This window comes from Cryptomeria japonica, chromosome 11, assembly GCF_030272615.1.
Source record: "Cryptomeria japonica chromosome 11, Sugi_1.0, whole genome shotgun sequence".
In the NCBI taxonomy this organism is placed as follows: Eukaryota; Viridiplantae; Streptophyta; class Pinopsida; order Cupressales; family Cupressaceae; genus Cryptomeria; species Cryptomeria japonica.
Genome location: NC_081415.1, coordinates 240,086,525 through 240,106,159, shown reverse-complemented (window position 1 = coordinate 240,106,159; position 19,635 = coordinate 240,086,525). Strand labels below are relative to the sequence as shown.

General features: G+C 34.4%; 1 protein-coding gene across 1 annotated transcript; it reads left to right on the top strand.

Moving 5' to 3' along the window:
- Nucleotides 1-572: 572 nt before the first annotated feature.
- On the top strand, nt 573-19,045 carry LOC131860163 (receptor-like serine/threonine-protein kinase At1g78530). Its single transcript, XM_059214537.1, has 3 exons — nt 573-819; nt 18,424-18,507; nt 18,615-19,045. The coding sequence occupies exons 1-3, from the start codon at nt 573-575 to the stop codon at nt 19,043-19,045; spliced, it is 762 nt and encodes a 253-aa protein (XP_059070520.1).
- Nucleotides 19,046-19,635: the final 590 nt, after the last annotated feature.

The window sequence follows — 19,635 nt, the reverse complement described above, 5'->3', positions numbered from 1 at the left end:
AAACACATATTCTAACGAGCATGCCTTTCATTACTTAAATTAGTCATTAAATCCACAAGGAGGGCTATTGATTTTTTAAATTCCAGGTTACTTCCTCTTTGCGCAGATCTGTGGCTTCGCTTGGACTTGACCTTGTACGCCAAGGCTTCAGGCCACAAAGAAGAGTGTATCAAAAGACAAAAGAGGAAATTTTGCAATTTGCAGCATTGACAACATTAGAGCCATTCCTCTTCTTCATCTGGCAATCTTTACCCAACTTCCTCTATTCCTCATCATTCCATGCCGTCTCTGTCTAACCCCATGTTATGGTGTCTTCACCTGCCCCCTTCCCTTTTCCTTCACCCCCTCATTCCCTCTCTGGTGACCAAACTCCCTCTACACGTGGTTCATGCTCATACCCATCATATTTTGACTCTTCCGCCATGAATTTGTCAGTAGATGAGAGTGCAGAAGCCGTTGCCAACCACTTTCACGACCTTCAAGCATCCATTGGCTAGGATCGTGGGGACCTTGAAAGATCATCGACTCCTCCTGAGGATTAGGAAAACATCTTCGTTGAGAATGAAGCTGAAATGGTGGTTCACCATGTTCATTATCTCCAGTCATCAATCAACTCGGCAGAAACGGTTGTCTCGCACTCTTCTATTCTTCCCCTCCACTCCTATCCGCTACATCATTTTGTCGAGTTCCTTGAGGACGTTGTAGATATCACCGTGGAGATTGGAGACTTGGCCACACCTCTGGGTACGCCCACCGCCATGGCTCAACCTGCAAAACTCCAGTGGCTCCTCAGCAACGGCTCTCCTCGGTCACCTCATGGTACATTATCCTCTCCCTTTGTTGTCCAATCTCACATCTTCTGCTTTAATTGCTCTGCTATTTCTTATTTTTGTGGTTTCTTGGCTTGTAAGTTTTTTCAACCTTGAGCCCTTCCTTCACTATACCATCATCTGATTGAGGTATGTGAGGATAATCCTTCATGCCCATGTGTCCAGCTGTACCTTGCTCTTCCTATGGAGCAGGTGGACACATCCCCCGCAGCTCATCAACCTTCACCTATCTCTTTTCTGACCATTCCTCCAGCTGAGAACTCCACCCGTTCCATGCGGTCGTGTCCAACTGTCTTTTCAGCATCCATGTCCCCCACCTTGGATCACAACCCTCTTCCTAGGTCTTCTCCTAAACTCAACCCTATTAGTAATTGGGAGTCCAAACTTGTCGTTAACCTCTTTCTTGCCCCCATTGATCCTCTCGCCTTTAACTTCCTCAAGCAAGGTCTCAACTTTTCCTTGACTCCCCACAACATTCTGCACATCGACTTCCTCATCGAGATCAAAAATGTGGTGCGTACCCTACCCCTTGATGTTGCTGAAGAGGTTAGACAAGATTGTGTTGTGGCGCTCCGTAATGCTAAACCTTCTAAATTCAACATCCCTAAAGCAGAGATGTTGGCCTTTAATAGTCTCATGTGTAATCATGACCTTATCATCTCAAGAGCGGACAAGGGTAACACCACAGTCATCATGAGCAAATCTGATTACTTGGCCAAAATGGAAGACCTCCTCTTAGATTCCAGTAGTTACAAAATTTTGTCGCGTAACTCGTGCCCTAAGATTTTGAAGGTAGTTAGATCTGCTATTTCCAACTCCTCATTAGATGATTCTACCAAACTTTGTCTTCTTCCTTCTAAGAAAGTGACCCCACGTATATATGGGGTCCCAAAAATTCACAAAGCCAACATTGCTTTGAGACCCATTGTTGATACCATTAGGTCTCCGACTTACAAGTTAGCCTCTTTTCTTGCCAAATTAATCTCTCCGCTTGTTGGTAACTCCAACGCCTTTATCAAAGATTCCAACCAATTTGTCCAGTTTATCAAGGACACCAAGTTGCACACTCAAGACACTCTTGTGAGCTTCGATGTGGTGTCCCTCTTCACCAAGGTCCCTATTCTAGACTCCATTGAGATTGTCAAGCATAAGGTCAATGAGGAGATCGCCTCTTTGGTGAAACTTTGCTTAAGATAAACCTTCTTCTCCTTTCAAGGCATTATCTATGAACAGGTTGATGGAGTAGCCATGGGCTCCCCTCTCTCGCCGGTTATAGCCAGCTTATTCATGGAACATTTTGAGGAGGTGGCCTTACATTCTTTCCCCCTCAAGCTAAAGTGGTGGAAACAATATGTGGATGACACCAATGTCTGTTGGCCACACAACTTGGACATGTTAGAGGAGTTTCATGCTCACATCAACGATGTTTCTCCTTCTATTCCTTTCACCAAAGAACTTGAATCCAACAACCAATTACCTTTTCTCAATGTCTTAATTTGTAAAAAGCCTGATGGATCCCTTGGTCATCGGGTGTTTCACAAAACTACCCACACTGACTTACATCTTCATTCGGCTTCTCATCACCACCCTAGCTAGAAAGTTGGGATCCTCAAAACTCTGGCTTTATGAGCCCATCGGATTTGTGATGAGGATAACTTAGACCAAGAGCTCTCCCATCTTCATCAAGTCTTCAAATGGAATGGCTACTCGAACAAGCAGATCACTAGGGCCTTCCTCCAAGCCAAATCTCATTTCCTATCCATCTCTAATCCCTTGCCCTCTTCACCATCTCAGGCCCCGTTTGTCTCTCTCCCTTATGTTGAAGGCATATCTCACAAGATCTAAAAATCCCTTGTGAAAAAAGGTCTCCGTTGTGCCTTCAAACGTGTTTCCATCATTAAGAGGCATGCCCCCCCGATTAAGGACAATAGGGATGCCTTTTTAGAGTTAGGTGTCTACAAGATTGTATGCTCCTGTGGAACCCCATACATTGGAGAAATAGGTCATTCATTCATGACTAGAATAAAAGAGCATAGCACCGACATTAAGCATCAACGTGCCCTCAAATCAGCCTTAGTTGAGCATTCACCAACTACCAAGCATCATATTTGTTTGGAGGACACTCAGATATTGTGTAGGGAGAACAACTTTTTCAAGAGGAAAGTTAAAGAGGCCATTGCTATTATTCATCACCCCTCCAATCTTAATCGCGATGATGGGTTAAACCTCAGTATCTCGTGGCACCCTCTTCTTTTTGTCCTCCAGTATCATCCCCACCTTCCGCCTTGACTTCTCCCCCTTTTTCCTTTTCCTTTGAGCGTCTCCCACTCCACCTTTGGTTTATTTGCATATTTGTATATATTTAAATATATATATATTTAAATATATATATATATATATATATATAGATACATAGGCATATGTGTATATATACATTCATATATGCCCATGTATCTATATACATTCATATATATATATATATATATATATATATATATATATATGTATGTATGTATGTATGTATGTATGTATGTATGTATGTACATGTATATGTCTATATGTATATTGAAGTATCGATGATTAGTGATCAATTGACAATTACTACAATAGTATGCACTACAATTGAAGTATCTATGATTAGTGATTCATACAACTAGCAAAAATTGAAGTATCAATTGACAATTACTACAATAGTTTGCACTATTTATACAAATTCAAAATCCTCTATAAACATGTATATTAATCATAACACTTGTGTAGAGAAAAACAAAAAGATTTATTGAGCTTAGCTTTGTTTCTTTTTCTAGTTAACTTTGTGTATTTTACTATTGTTAGACAGATTTACAAAAGAATTGAATTTAATATAGTTGAATATTTGAAAATTTATTACATTTTTTTTAAATTTTTTTTTGAATATTTAAATTATTTTAGTACTTATAATAATTTTAGATTTTTGGGAGATGACCCCATAACATGATGATAAATCATGAGGCCTATTGATAGGGCAATAAAAAATTCAAAACTCATGCCTTTCATCCCACAAGAGCCGCAAAAATGGCTCACATTGGTAGCAAGGAGGCACATATGATGATGTGGAAGGAGTCGGTGTGTGATGGATGAGATTTATAAGGATAAGGCACCACCATTGTGGAGAGATAAGGTGACACCTGCACACATTGATGAAGAGATAAGATTGGTTTCGCAGTGATAGAGAGATAAGATTTTGCTTGTGTGAGATAGAGGAGATATAAGGGTTCGTTGCCATGCACGTGCACTAGAGTGATAAGGTGGAGATACCATGTGTGCACAATGGAAAAGATAAGCATCTTTGAGGAAGGTTCCTAAAAAATGTGGTCTCACTGGTTCATAACTCTAGTCAAAAGCATTAACGACTTCAACCCCTTACCGATAAAATAATAATAATAATAATTTTAGATGCACTAATGACACTATTGGTAGGAGCTTGACACATTGTATCTCTTGTTGCATATCAATACCATTTGGCTAAGTTTCCTATTAATTCTTTACTTTCCTAAATGGATCAACAGTTTCTTAATGCACACTTTTTATATTAATTCAAATTATATATTAAAATAATTATATTTAGTTTTTTTTATTTTAAATTTTAAAAAAAATTTCTAAGTTTTCCTTTATAAATTTTTCATAAATATTATAAAATTGATATTATTTTTGTAATATGAAATATGTGATTTAGGGCATGTACGAATGATTTAATTGTTAATCTTATATTTATGATCAAGATATGATTTAGCATTAAGATATTCATTATTGAACAATTTGAAGTCTTGAAATGATCATTCTTTCTTTATGATATTAAACATTGATATGATCTTTCTATGCGATATTGACATTTGTAAATGAGATAGAAATTGTGCAAGTGTGTATAAGGACATTTCAGGAATGTTGATACAAAATACCTGACAACTTGGTCAACTTATTGAACTACAAGGGTAAGGTAAGTTGCACAAGTATGGATGCACATTAATGAAATTTTAAAGTTATAGAGAAAAAAAAGTGCAAAAATTATTTCCAAATATTTAACAATTGAGATAGATTAATCTTATTTGTACAAGAGAAATGTTTGAGGAATTTATGATTATGATTTTGATATGGGCAATAACATGGACTGATGTTTTAGCGTTGTTTTTATGAGTGTTACAAACAAGTTAGCACCAATGCAAAAAAGAAGCAGAGGTAGGTCATTGTCGAAGAGAGGTAGCCTAACTTTGCAAAATTGAATTATAGTAGTGGAATTCACACACACTCATGTAAAAAATTATTCTTGATGATAAGATTGATGGATGTTCATGTTTGGATTATCTTGAGCATTTGCAAAAATGAAAGGTAGATTGCATTTAGTTAATTAAAATATTAACCATGTTTCATATTATTATTTTTTACTTATTTTGGATATGATGATAAACTTTTGATTGATGCATCAGGATAATGCATCTTTTAGGGGGAAAGTATGTCACTGACCTATTTATAAATTATAAAAATAATTTATACTTATTTATTTATTGATTTTTTTAAAATTCTAAATGCAAACAAATAGAATAATATTATATTAAATGTATTATTATTATAAAAAATTGAATAAAATCATATTATATATTTAATAAGAAATGTCTCCTATTAAAAAAAGACTGTTGATTTAATAAAATATAAAAATAGGATTTGTAAAGGAAAACTTAAAAAGATTTTGAAAATAATAAAAAAATCTAAATAAAATTCTTTTCATTTTAAGCTCTGTTAGTGATAAAATGTATAACAGTTAGAGGAATGGCAGAGTTTAGGTGCAAAAGGTCTCCTCTACCACCAAGGCCAGTGTGAAGATATCTAATAGGGGCAAACAATATTCTGCTAGGTTAAAAGAGAGGTTCTGTAGCTATGGGTGGAAGGCTAGGAGGGTGTCTGGACAAGCTAATGAGAATCTCCCAATACCGAAGCTACAGTTTTACCAACCCATAGAAAAAAAAGGAAGTGAGTAGGTTTCTAGATCCTTGAGGGAGCATAATGGAACCTTGGAAGTTCTATGGCAATAGGGTTTCTAGATCCTTGAGGGAGCATAATGGAACCTTGGAAGTTCTATGGCAATAGGCTTTCTAGATCCTTGAGGGAGCATAATGGCATAAATCAACCACATCAGGTCAATAATTTTTGACCTCCACCTAGAATCAATATTGGGAATGAACGACCTCAATGCTTTGAAAATCCATTCTACGAGGACAAGAAAAGTGGATCATGGGTATGGATAGTTTTCGCAAAATAGGAGTGGAAATGTTGATTTCTCCAAAAATAGGCGGGCAAAGGATTCCCTAAATAGTCAAAGATTAAGCAGGGATGTGTGGTACTACACCAAATAACTCGATTCATTCCCCCAAAAAAGCTCAATCTTTTAAGATCAGATTTGTGTGCTCAAGCAAGTCATGACAAAGATTAGGATTTTTTATTTTTTTCCAGGGAGGATTTTAAGGATTTTTTATTTTCTGTTTTAGCAATCAAGGAAGTTTTAGCAATTAAGATATTTGTGGCTTTACATACAGGAGCAATCAACCTATTGAAAATAATTTTTTATGTAAAGTTTTATTAAAAGAAGAATGTTATTTTTAGAATTAATTTTAATTTTATTTTGTTTATCATAGCATATGTTCTATTATTCACTAACCTTATTTCCCTTCTCTTATTGCCCTTCTCTCAAGTATTTCTCATATATTAGTTATGGATAAAACGAATAAAAGTATATAGAATTATTTTTTAGTTTATAATTTAGAATATTGATAGAGAAAAACTAATTTAAGATTTAAAAAACTAATTTAGGATCAAGAATTCATATTCAAATTGATCTATTCGGACCATCAAAATTATAATTAGAGAGGGTATAAGTTTTCAACGATAAAATTGAAAAAAATAAAACAATTTACTTAGATAAATTAATGTTATTTTTAGAATTAATTTTAATTTTAATTTTATTTTTAATCATAATATATGTTTCATTATTCACTAACCTTATTGCCCTTGTCCTAAGCTTTTCTTATATATTAGTTATGGATAAAACAAATAAAAGTATATAGAATATTGTTATTTTTAGAGTCAATTTTAATTTTTATCATAACATATGTTCTATTATTCACTAAACTTATCGCACTTCTCCTAAGCATTTCCCATATATTAGTTATGGATAAAACAAATAAAAGTACATGAAATTATTTTTGTATTTTATCATTTAGAGTATTGAGAGGGAAAAACTAATTTAGGATCAAGAATTCATATTCAAATTGATCTCTTCTAACCATCAAAATTATAATTAAGGAGGATAGAAGTTTTCAATAGTAAAATTGAAAAGATAACATGATTTACTTAGATAAATATCGCATAACATGTAATAAATCATCTATAATATCTCTTGATTCTTGTTTCTACTATACTAAGATGGAGATGATTTTCCATCTCATGGGCACTTCATGTGCCCATTTTCTATATTGTATAAGAAATTCCATATAAGAAGATTGGTTCATCCACATATGTTGGCATCCAAAACTACCATGAATGAAATAATGTTGTTAGGATGAGGGAAACCTCCACTAAAACCACACCAACTCAACCAAATAAAACTAGCTCTAGCCAACTTATGCAACACATGTTTCAAGAATATATTTCATGGTCCTTTTGTAGCCTAGGTCATATTGTATTCCTCTCAAATTTAAAAAAAAAAAAAAATTATATAAAAAATCTAATAATCAATAGTTATGTAAAGTATAGTGGTCACAAAGGATCAAAGAGTGAGCGTACTTGGTGATGCATCTTGTTTGCTATGTAAATATTAATGGTTGTTAGGTTACATCAGTATTGAGTGATTATTTTGATGTTGTGGGCGAGTCTACTTTTTTCAAATCCATATTTTTTTTATGTATTATTAAAAATGTATAACATTATAATGTCTAAAAAAAATTATTATTAAATTTCAAATACATAATCCTATAAGACCTAAAACAAAGAATTATTGAAACATATAACCTTATAAGACCTAAAGCGAAGAATTATTGTATAACTATCACAGGCAACAAAAATATGCCTCAATTGAAATAAAAGGACATATATGAATTCTCAAAGAAGGATAACATCTTTGAAAATGAAAAGATCCTACACAAAGAGAAGGATGATAAGTTTTTTTCATATTTATTGGCTTGTGTACACACAACTCCCAAAAAGACAAGGTCAATATCAAAGTTCGAATTAAAAGGTTGATGTGAGCACCCTTGCTTTAGTAAAGTTTATACATATCCTAATTTTTCAAATCTTGAAACAAAATAGCTAACAAGATCAAATGGATTCTAGTGAACTTTCTCATATGACAAGTGATGTTTCAAAAAAATCTTAAGTATCATCCTACAAAATAATAAGATAATTTTGTGGTTTTGTAAGACATTTACAATTGAATATACAAAGTCATTAAATTTATTTGGATAGTCCATCTTATTTTTAAAAGTAGTAGACATTAGATTAAATATTATATTTGAAAAATAAAAGTATAGAATATTATAGATAAACCTTATGAATTTAAGCAAATTCATTGATTTTATTGTATATTAATTACCAACCATTCACTTCCTCATATAACATTTGTAACATAACAGGTCTAGGGACATTTCATTTATAGATTTACATACAATTGTTAGTATAAAACATATATTAAAAAAAAAATATATATCCCTAAGACCATCTCCCACATCCCAAGAAATCTGATATGAGTTAGATCTCTACATTTTAATAAAAAGTTTCATACCGTTGACCCTTTTGGGGGATTTTGAGTCCTAAAGATGCCTTTCAGACTCATATCTTCTAAATATTTCCCTTTAATAATTTTGACGCATTTCAAATTCAAATCCCTGTGTAATTTCCAAACAAGCTTGGCTTCTAAGGCCTTATCTTGCCATAGCTAGTTTCTCAAGCCAACTTCTCAAAGGTTTTTAGGTCTTCTCTTCTTCTTAGCCATACCTTGCCAATAAAAGGATCTCATTTTCTTCCCTAACTTTGTGTTAGCTCCAATTTAAAGAGATAAATAGGACATTCAATAAATTGGCAAAGCTAAACGGGTTGCCTTTAACATAGTAACTCTTCCTGCCCATGATAGCCATTTAGTTTTCCATGTGTCCATTTTTTTTCCCATTTTTTCACCAATTGGATCTCAAACTTAGGTGGGCCTTAATCCCTTCTCTAGGGACAAACCTATGTAAGAAACTTAATCCCTTCTCTAGGGACAAACCTATGTAAGAAACTTGGTATCCTATTCTAAAGGGCACGCATGCAAATATATCCATGTGTACATGGATTTTTCATTGTGTCTTTGACAATTCCTAGGATTGTTGCACTATTATGTGTGACTACCAATGAAATGCTACAACCTTGAGACTCTTTGAAACCAGCTACTGAATTTTTCTCTACAACCCCAATTTGGGTAAGGCTTCCAAATCTTCCATTACAGTTTTGGTTTGATTCCAGTTTTGATGTTATTGGCAATTCAATGGGAAACTTTTTGGGAGTTGATGAGGATTCTTTAGACTATATGTATACTAGTTTTTCTTGCATATTTGTGGAGATTGACATTACCAAAGAACTCTCTGTAGATATTTCTCTAAACACTAAAAATGGGTGCTAGAAACATACGCTAAACTACAAGGGCATTTTATTCAAATGTCATAGATTCTTCAACATTCTTCAACATTGGTCATCGAAGAATTCAAAAGGTAGGGAGGTGGAAGAAAGGTCGCCTCTCAAGTCTGATTTGAAGTAGAAGAGCGTCATGGAGGAGGACACGACAATGAAAGATGATCGAAACATTGAGGACAGAGAGGTTAGTTTGGAGGTCAATCTTAACACCATGGATGCTAAGAACTAGGAAGAGCATCAAGTGGACATAGGCCTTTGCATAAATAATGGGATGGAGAACTTTAAACAAGCGCTCAACTGGATTCAAAAGGAAATCGAGGGCATAAAAGTCAAGCAAGCCCATGAAGCTGGGAAAATCGAAAACCTATAGGCCCTAGGTTCTGAAAAATTCAACTCCCTCCCAGATTGTCTTAATGAGATAACCAAGGCGATTGGAAATGCGGAGGATATTATAAATGCCAACCGCAATAATTTTACTTGTCTGGAAAACAAAGCAGATGCTACTGATCACATACTGAATGGTATTGAGAACACACTTAAAAAAATTGGGGAGTAGAGCCACAGGATCCTGAAGGCTGCCTTAGCGAGAATGAAAACCCTTGTCTCCAAGATGGAAAGCTGTTAAGGGGAGAAGGCTGCAGAGGGTATTATTGAGGTCAAAGACGACACCCCTGAGGATAAGGAAACTGGGCTCGAAAGAAGAACCAGAGCCAGTACTAAAAGGATGTAGAACTAGAGCAAAGAAATAGAGGACATCAAGTGGGTTGCGGAAACTATGGATTAGTTAAAGCTGGAAGCGACAAAGACGCTTCAAAATTTGACCTAAGCCTGGGCTTTTGTTGGTCATTTTTGGTTTTTAGTCTATTTTGTTCTTTTACTTGCTAGCGTTTTGTATGCCAACTGTCTTTTCTTTAGCTGTTGTCTTTTGTTTAGCTGTGCGTTAATGCTTATCTTTTGATCTTCCTTCTGTACTGGGTTTCGGGGACCCATCAAAACCTGTTTTCCCTTAATAAAAAACATTGGCCATATTGCTACCCAATGTGTTAAAAAAGAAACAGTAGCAAAGCTACTTTATGGAAGGATGTTTGTCCTCATCAATATTCAGTTGAATAGGAGGATCAAATCCTAGTTGAAAATAATAGCATTAAGGCCCTTAAGAAATCCAAAGGGGGTGATAACCAATCAGCTACACTATGTAAAACTCAACAGTTAATGAGATCTTCAATTAAACTAGGAAAGAAAATGATGTGGCTTCTTTAATACCTACTAGAAGATAGTTGAACAAGAGGAGAGTTCAAGAATTTCATCCAATCAGGGTGAGGAAGGATCCACTTAGATAGCAACTATGGTCTAGAAGGATGGGGCATTAGAAGGTAATTGGACAACTATGCAAAGGAAAAGGAGGAAAAATGAGGTAGCATTCAATATGCATCTTTTCTTCCATGACAAAAGTGGTGCAATTCCATAGGTGTACAAACTTTATTATGTTTTCCCTTTTTTGTATCCCATCAAGAGGATTATATAAATTGGTGATTTTTTTTAGGATGAAGCCAACCATTTGTGGCCTCACTTAGTGCGGGCTAGGCTAAGACTTCTTATTTGACTACTACAGGTGCAATCCCCTTAGATTGAATTTTAGCTATCAAAAAAATAAAATCCAATCATTTTATAATGTAATCCTAACAGCTTAATGAGACAAATCAACCCCTATCTATGATTTGATTCGTGATCAACAGTGAGGATAAGATTTGATATGGGGAAAGAATTTTACAAATATTATTAATTATTTTTTGCTGTGGGAATTCAATTACATTAGCCTAATAGCTGTCAGGCGAAACACGATAAATACTCGAAGTCAACAAATGGCTAGCAACAGACTTCCATCCACATTGGGAGAAAACAAGAAATGAATTCAAAATGTCGTTGCTGGTTGTGTGGAAGTGCAGAACATAGACCTCCACGTTTAAGTTCAATGCCAGAGGACAAATCTCCATTTTGAGTATTCATGTCATTTTTGTTTTCATGATTCTCATTTGGCCTCTTCCTGTAGGTAATTTAAAAAAAAATCATTTTCATTTTCATGTAATATAAATCTATCCTCTAATGATAATGGAATTATGGAGTGAAATAGTTATAATTATAGAATATAAGGAGGATAAATAATCGATCATGAATACAATCTTTAGAAGAAATTAAAATAATTATTTTTAATACATTGAATAAAGTATAAAACAAATGAAATAATTAGCATTAAATACTTGTTAAAAAGATATAAATTTTACAATAAATAAAAAAAATTTACAATTTTTTTTGGTAAAATAAATTATTATATATTATTCAAATATATAATTTGGTGCTTATATTCTTTAGGCTTTATAGAAAGATGACATTCATCACCGTAGAAGTAAAGTTTTTGCTTTTAATAATAATAATACCCTAATTCAATTATTGTAAGAAGTGTTGCTAATTATAATTTTTTTGAAATATATAAATAGTTAGGTTTTTTTTATTGTAAATTTTATAGTCTATTTTTATTTACTAAAGTAATGTTGGTAGTGTTCTAATGTGAAATCAATATGCATTTTTATAAGTAAATAAAATAGACAATTTCTAATTAAGTAGTAATGGATAGGTTTTAATAGAGAATTTGTTTAAAAAAAATGATATAAATTTGACAATTACTCAATGTCAAATTAATAATTAAAAAATTTATTTAATTATTTTTAAAATGTTTAAATATTTAAATCATATTTTTTATATTATTGAAAAAAAAAAACCTTATTAAAATGTTAGACACCTTCTCTCATAGAATCATTACATCTTAAGTAAATAAAATGATTATTCACTAAATGATATCGATAAAATAAAATAATTTTTAAATAATTATAATTTAAGTAAAACATAATTGTCATGTAAATAAATATTTGTGTGTATTATAGTATGTATTACTATCAGCCGTTGCACCTTCATTTGATGCAAGAGCTAGTAGTTAATTATTTATCTTTAATGTCATTGTAGATCACGGGGCTTTTTAACCTCGTCAAAAAATAAAAGTGCAGTTTCACGAGGCTTTCAGGTTTTAAAAAGACAAATGGCACAGCAGTTTCACGGGGCTTTCAGCTTTTCAAAAAGTGACGGCAGTACGCACCACACAAAGTGAGTGGACAAAACCAAACCCATATTCCTTCCACGACACGGCATTGAACAAGTCTTCCAGATATTTTCGACGGAGATCGGACTTTAAGGCACTGAAGTAATCTTATCTTAATCTACGCAAATTTCAGTCCAAGTTGAACAAGTTGGAAAATTGGACACCGTTCTTAGTTCTAACTTGGTCATCCGGTAGAGAGCTATATAACGATGTCAATCCTACAAACAACAAACATAATTCCATAGGCCAAAAACCCAAATTGAGTTGAACATAAAGATGGCTGTCTCTTGCTTTTCTTTCTATTTGCATTTTCTGTCTTGTAAGGAAGCAAAGGTGTGTGGAAATGCTTCCTACGTTAATATTGAGAGGATGATTATGCAAATTTCAACTTAACTATTATAGAAATCACAAGAAGCATATAGAGTAGAAATAAAACAATAAACACATAACACAGTGATTATCGTGGGGAAAACCCATACAGGTGAAAAACCCCACACTCTAAAACCTGCATAATATATTAACAAGTCAACACGAGATTACAATACACTTGCAATGCAAGTTCTTACAAGAGCATCACCTCAACTCAAGCTCGGAGAGACTTCACTAGCATCCTTCTAGCACCCAACCTTGCAAACCAAACTCCATCATACAAACTCCTCCCCAAGCCCTCATTATATAGGAATTTTACAACCTGGAAACCACTTGTGGTTTTACAATACCATGGGCAAAACCTCCATGACATGTGTTGCCCACCCTTGACATTTATTTTTTCAAGATAAGAAAACCAGGTTAAAAATAGTTAGTCATGTCCAAACTCTTATCCCCTATTTTTGACCCTCATAACTAACATGAAATGTGGCATATAATCTCTAAAAATGGCCCTCCTATATTATACTATGGACAAGGCATCTTTTGACAACTCATATACCTTTAGGCTTTTTCCAAGGCATCGACACATGGGAAACTTCCCAACTGTATTTGGAACTATTTATTGAAAATTGCAAGGTTGAGACATATGTATCTCAACATTCTCCCACTTGTCCAATACCTTGCAAGAGTTAGGGGATCCATATTACCATGGACTCAACAGTCAGAGGCCAAGAGGCCCATAGACTCCGAACACCATCTAAACTTGTCTGTGCTCACGGGCTTAGTTAATCAATCAACAACATTCACCAAAGTTTCTACCTTCTCCAGCTTCACCCTGCCATCCTCAACCATATCTCTCACAAAATGATATTGTACATCAATGTTTTTGGTCCTGGCATGAAAAGTCGGGTTCGTCGCTAGGCAGATTGCACTCTGACTGTCACTATAAATTGTCACCACACCTTGTTTAAACTCTATATCTGAACACAATCTCTTGAGCCAAATGGCTTCCTTGTAGGCATGAGTAGCTACCACATACTTTGCCTCTGTAGTGGACAAAGCGACTATAGCCTGTCGCTTGCTCATCCAACTGATTTTACCATCAAATAATGTAAACATATATGCACTGGTGGATCTTCTTCTATCAACATCACCAGCCCAATCTGAATCCACATAGCCTCTAATATCCAAGGAATGCTCATTTCCTGTTCCATGAAAACATATAGAGTACTTTGAGGTACCCCGCAAGTATCTAAAAACTCCATTTACTGCATCCCAATGTGCTCTTCGTGGATTAGACATGTAACGGGAAAGTACTCCCACTGCTTGGGCAATATATGGTCTTGTACAAACCATAGCATACATCAAACTTCCAACAACACTTTGGTATGGTACTCGACTCATCTCTTCCATCTCCAATGGGGATGTAGGACACTGTGAACTAGAAAGCTTTGTTCCCATTATCACAGGAATACTCAATGGTCTAGAATCTTGTATATTAAATCTTCTCAGAATAGTACCAACATACTTACTCTGGCCTAGCCAAAGCTTTTTGTTTTGTCTATCCCTTACAATCTCCATTCCCAGAATGTGTCTTGCTGCACCAAGATTTTTCATATCAAATTTTGCCGAGAGTTGAGATTTTAATTCTGCAATTAAACCTTTTCCTTTCCCAATAAACAACATGTCATCAACATACAAGGCAATAACCAGGAAATGATCACCATCAGATTTGAAATATACACAATGATTGGATTTAGACTGCACAAACCCCAAACTCAATACACATGTATCAAACTTTTGGTACCACATCCTAGGACTCTATTTTAAACCATACAAGGATTTCTTCAACTTATAGACCAAATTACTTTTACCTTTTACCACATAGTGCTCTGGTTGTGTCATATAAATTTCTTCCTCCAAATCTCCATGAAGGAAAATGATTTTCACATCCATTTGCTCGATCTCTAGATCATCAGCTGCTGCAATAGAAAGCAAGAAACAAATGGATGTCATTTTGGCTACAAGAGAAAAAATCTCACCATAATCTACTCCCTCAACCTGGGAGTAACCTTTTGCAACCAAACATGCTTTGTAATTCTCAATTCTTCCATCTGAACCTATCTTCTTTTTGAACACCCATTTGCAACCAACAGGCTTTCATCCTTCAGGCAATGGTACAAGGTCTCATGTGTCATTCTTCTTAAGAGCTGCCATCTCTTCATCCATGGCAATTTTCCAAGACTGAATCATTCATACCAAGAGCCTCTTCTACAGATTTCAGTTTATCAATATTAGCATTCAAAGAAAATATGCATCTCCAATCATCAAGAGAATATTCATACCTTTCGGGTGGTTTTCTTTGTCTAGTAGACCTTTGAACAAGTTCAGGTTCCTCTTCTTCCTCCGATGATTCAGAACTCATAGAGCTCTCATCAACTTCCTGTCTTTCTAAGGGCCTCGATTCAAAATTTTCAGGTGTAGCAGGCAGTTGAATCACATCTTTCTTTTCTTTCTTTTGTTCTGGCTGCACTGTAACAGAAGAAGACTTAGTTTCTCTAAAAATAATAAGGTTGAAGACTATATTTGGAACTATTTACTGAAAATTGCAAGGTTGAGACACATGTATCTCAACATGTCTCACTTTCTTATCCTTCTTATAATTTTGATAGAGATGTTGTTTTGGCTTTTAAGAGTTCTATCTCTCTCGACTCTCACAATATTTTACATGATTGGTCTTCCAATTCTTCATTTTGCAATTGGATTGGTGTTGTTTTCTCTTCTCGTCATCAATGTGTGATTTCCTTGAATCTCACATGTATGTCTTTAGTGGGCACCATCTCTCCTTTTCTTGGAAATCTCTCTTTTCTTAAAGTACTTGCTCTTAGGAATAACAACTTCTATGGCCGAATTCCAATTCAGTTGGGAAGGCTTTTTCCGCTCAGGCTACTTAGGTTATCTTATAATGAATTAGAAGGCTTCATTCCCTCCACTTTGGCTGATTGTCATTCTTTACAACATCTCATTCTATTTTATAATAATCTGTGTGGCAATATTCCATTTGAGCTAGGAAAACATACTCAACTCACAGTGCTTGATCTCTATGCAAACAACTTGTCAGGAACAATTCCTATTGAATTAGGTATGCTTACTCAACTCACAGAGCTTTATCTCAATGTAAACACCCTGTCAGGATCAATTCCTATTAGATTAGGTACTCTTACTAAACTCACAAAGCTTTCTCTTTATGAGAACAACTTGTCAGGATCAATTCCTATTGAATTAGGTACCCTTACTAAACTCATAGAGCTTTCTCTTGGTGAGAACAACTTATCAGGATCAATTCCTATTGAATTAGGAATGCTTACTCAACTCTAAATTCTTTCTCTTAGTCAAAACAACTTATGGGGATCGATTCCTAGTGAATATGGTATGCTTACTGAACTCAAAGAGCTTTGGCTTGGTGAAAACTACTTGTTAGGAGTGATTCCCACTACCCTTTCCAATTGCATTCACCTCCAGATTTTAAAGTTATATGATAATCAATTAATTGGCCCCATTCCTTGGAGCTTTGAGAAACTATCAGAGTTACAAGTATTTCTTTCATGGAAAAATCAACTCATTGGAGAAATCCCAAACTCCCTCTCTAATTGTACTCAACTTCGGAACCTTGGATTAGGTGGAAATCAACTAAGTGGCATAGTGCCCTCAGAGTTTGGAAAATTGCTTCATCTTCAATGAATTGAGTTACATGAAAACTATCTCATAAGTAGAAGCAATGACTTGTCTTTTCTAATAGCCTTGACTAATTTCTCCTTGTTACAAATTGTAGACTTGTCTGTTAATCATCTCAGTGGGTTTTTGCCTCCTTCTATTAGCCAACTGTCAAGCCAATTCTATGCATTGAATTTGGAGCACAATAAAATTGAGGGAAACATACCAAGTAGCATTGGTAACCTCACAAAGTTGGGATTTTTAAGTTTATATGGCAATCATTTCAATGAGACCATTCCTTTTGCACTTGGCCATCTTCTAAATCTTGAACAATTGTATTTGGACAAAAATAATATATGTGGATGAATACCAACAAGTTTAGGTGATGCAAAAAGGCTTGGATTGTTGTCATTAAGTGAAAATACGATTTCAGGTCAAATTCCAGATGCTTTTGGCAATCTTCCATAAGTAAGGGATCTTATTCTTCATCACAATCAACTTTTAGGGAAAGTGCCTGCCAATTTAGGGAAATGTGTCACTTTGGAAAAGGTGGATTTATCTCACAATAAACTAGAAGGAAACATGCCCCCTGAATGGGCAAGTCTTGCAAATCTCCAATTTAATTTCAATGTTTCTAATAATTTATTACAAGGTTTTATTTTAACAATGAATAAAATGACAATGGTCCAAGCTATAGATGTTTCTCTCAACAACTTCTCAGGTGAAATTCTAGAAGCATTATCAAGTTGCACAAACTTGCAATATTTGAATCTTTCATGGAATTTATTTTATAGCTCAATACCAGCATCACTCACAAATTAAAAAAATCTTGAAGCCATTGATCTCTCAAGAAATAATTTGTTTGGTGCAATCCCAATGGCTTTCCAAGAAATGAAAATGCTTAAACATATTAATCTCTCTTCAAACAACTTAGTAGGAGAGGTTCCAAAGGGAGGGGGTTTTGCAATGATTGAAGAGTCAATAGTTTCAAGAAATGTTGGCCTTTGTGGAAAGTGGATTAATTCACCACCATGCTTGGATTCCAAGCACAAACAATTCTCAAGCTCCAGAAAGGTGATAGTGCCAATTATGATTGGCATTGCAATATTTATTATTTCTTCTATACTTTTTTTTAATTTTCTATAAAAGGAGACATATAAATCAAAATACCCTTGACTTCAACATTGGGCCTCAAAAATTTTCATATGAAGAACTTGCAAATGCAATTGGTGGGTTTAACCAAATGAATCAGCTAGGGGTTGGTAGTTTTGGATCTGTTTATAGAGGGGTTATCAACAACAATACACATATTGTTGTTAAAGTTTTCAATTTTCAAGATGAAAATGCTATCCAAAGTTTTCAAAGAGAATGCAATGTGTTAAAAAGAGTTAGACACCGCAATGTGATCAAAATCATTTCAACTTAATTGTAACCCTAATTTTAAAGCACTGGTTCTTCCATTCATGTCAAATGGAAGTTTGGACAGGTGGCTATATCCTAACAGAGAAGATGAAAGAAAATTAAGTTTGGTTGACCGATTAAAAATAGCAAAGGAAATAGCACAAGGAATGGAATATCTACACCATTATTTCTTTGTGCAAGTCATTCATTGTGACCTAAAACCTAGTAATGTGTTGTTAGGTGATGATATGACTTCATATGTAACAGACTTTGGCATTGCTAAACTCCTTTTTGAGAATTCAATGACTTTTGCAACTGTACTAAAGGGATCTATTGGCTACTTTGCACCAGGTATAAAATCTTACATTATTGCATTATAATAATCATTTTAAATTATTCTGAAGTCTTTATAATTATTTTTATAGCTTGAGAATTAGTTTTATTTAATTGTATTGTAGAGTATGGAATGGGTGGAAAGAATTCAATAAGAGGCGATGTATATAGCTATGGAATTCTACTCTTAAAATTATTAACAAGGAGAAGACCGACAGATAACATGTTTGTAGAAGGTATTAATCTACCGAAATGGGCAAGCATGGATTTTCCAAATAAGATCACAGAAGTAGTGGACAATCACCTACTTAGAGATGTTGATGAGTCAAATAAAGAAATGGTATTGGCATGCCTTAATGAATTTATGCAAATAGGGTTGATTTGCACAAGGGAGGCTCCACACCAATGTCCAACTATGATGGAGTTTGTTCAGAGATTAGAAAAAATAACAAGTGTATTTCTTGGTACTCCTAAAAATTTTCATTTGCCCATAGATATCTCACCTTTGCTTGAGAGTACAGATAATGCAAGAAATAATAATTCAAATAGCTATTAAAATTGGTCTACATCTACATCTTAATTCTTATCTATGACCATTGCTATTTATTATTTCCTTCCATTCAGAAGAGAATGTATAAACTACTAGCAATAGAAGTACAAATTATGACTTCCAAGTTAGGCATCTCTACAATTATCATAGGTTTTCATCCTCAGGTGTGTTGCATTTGGTTGTGTTGCAGCCTTTGGTTCAATGTTGTGGTTCTGCATTCCAGTATTTGATGCAATATGATAGTTCTACTTGTTCTACTGTCATCAATCCCAGTCTTATATTCTACTGAATCTCTGTGTCATTTTCCTCCTTTGAACTTTATAATATTTGGGTCTACTAATTTATAATATTTGAAGCCTTACTTTAATACTTTTGTAAACGATTGTGTTTTATTTTAGATGTATTACTTTCTCTTACTGAGGCTTTCTTGCTAAATAGTCTTTGGCAGTGTGTTTTAGGTTCATATTCTTTGTCTTCTTAGTTGATCTGGCTGATTGTTCTGCCAGAGGCTTCATGATTAACATTTTATTTAAAAAATTAGAAAAAAAAATTAAACTCAAATAACCCCACCACATGCTTTGTCAATGCTTCCATGA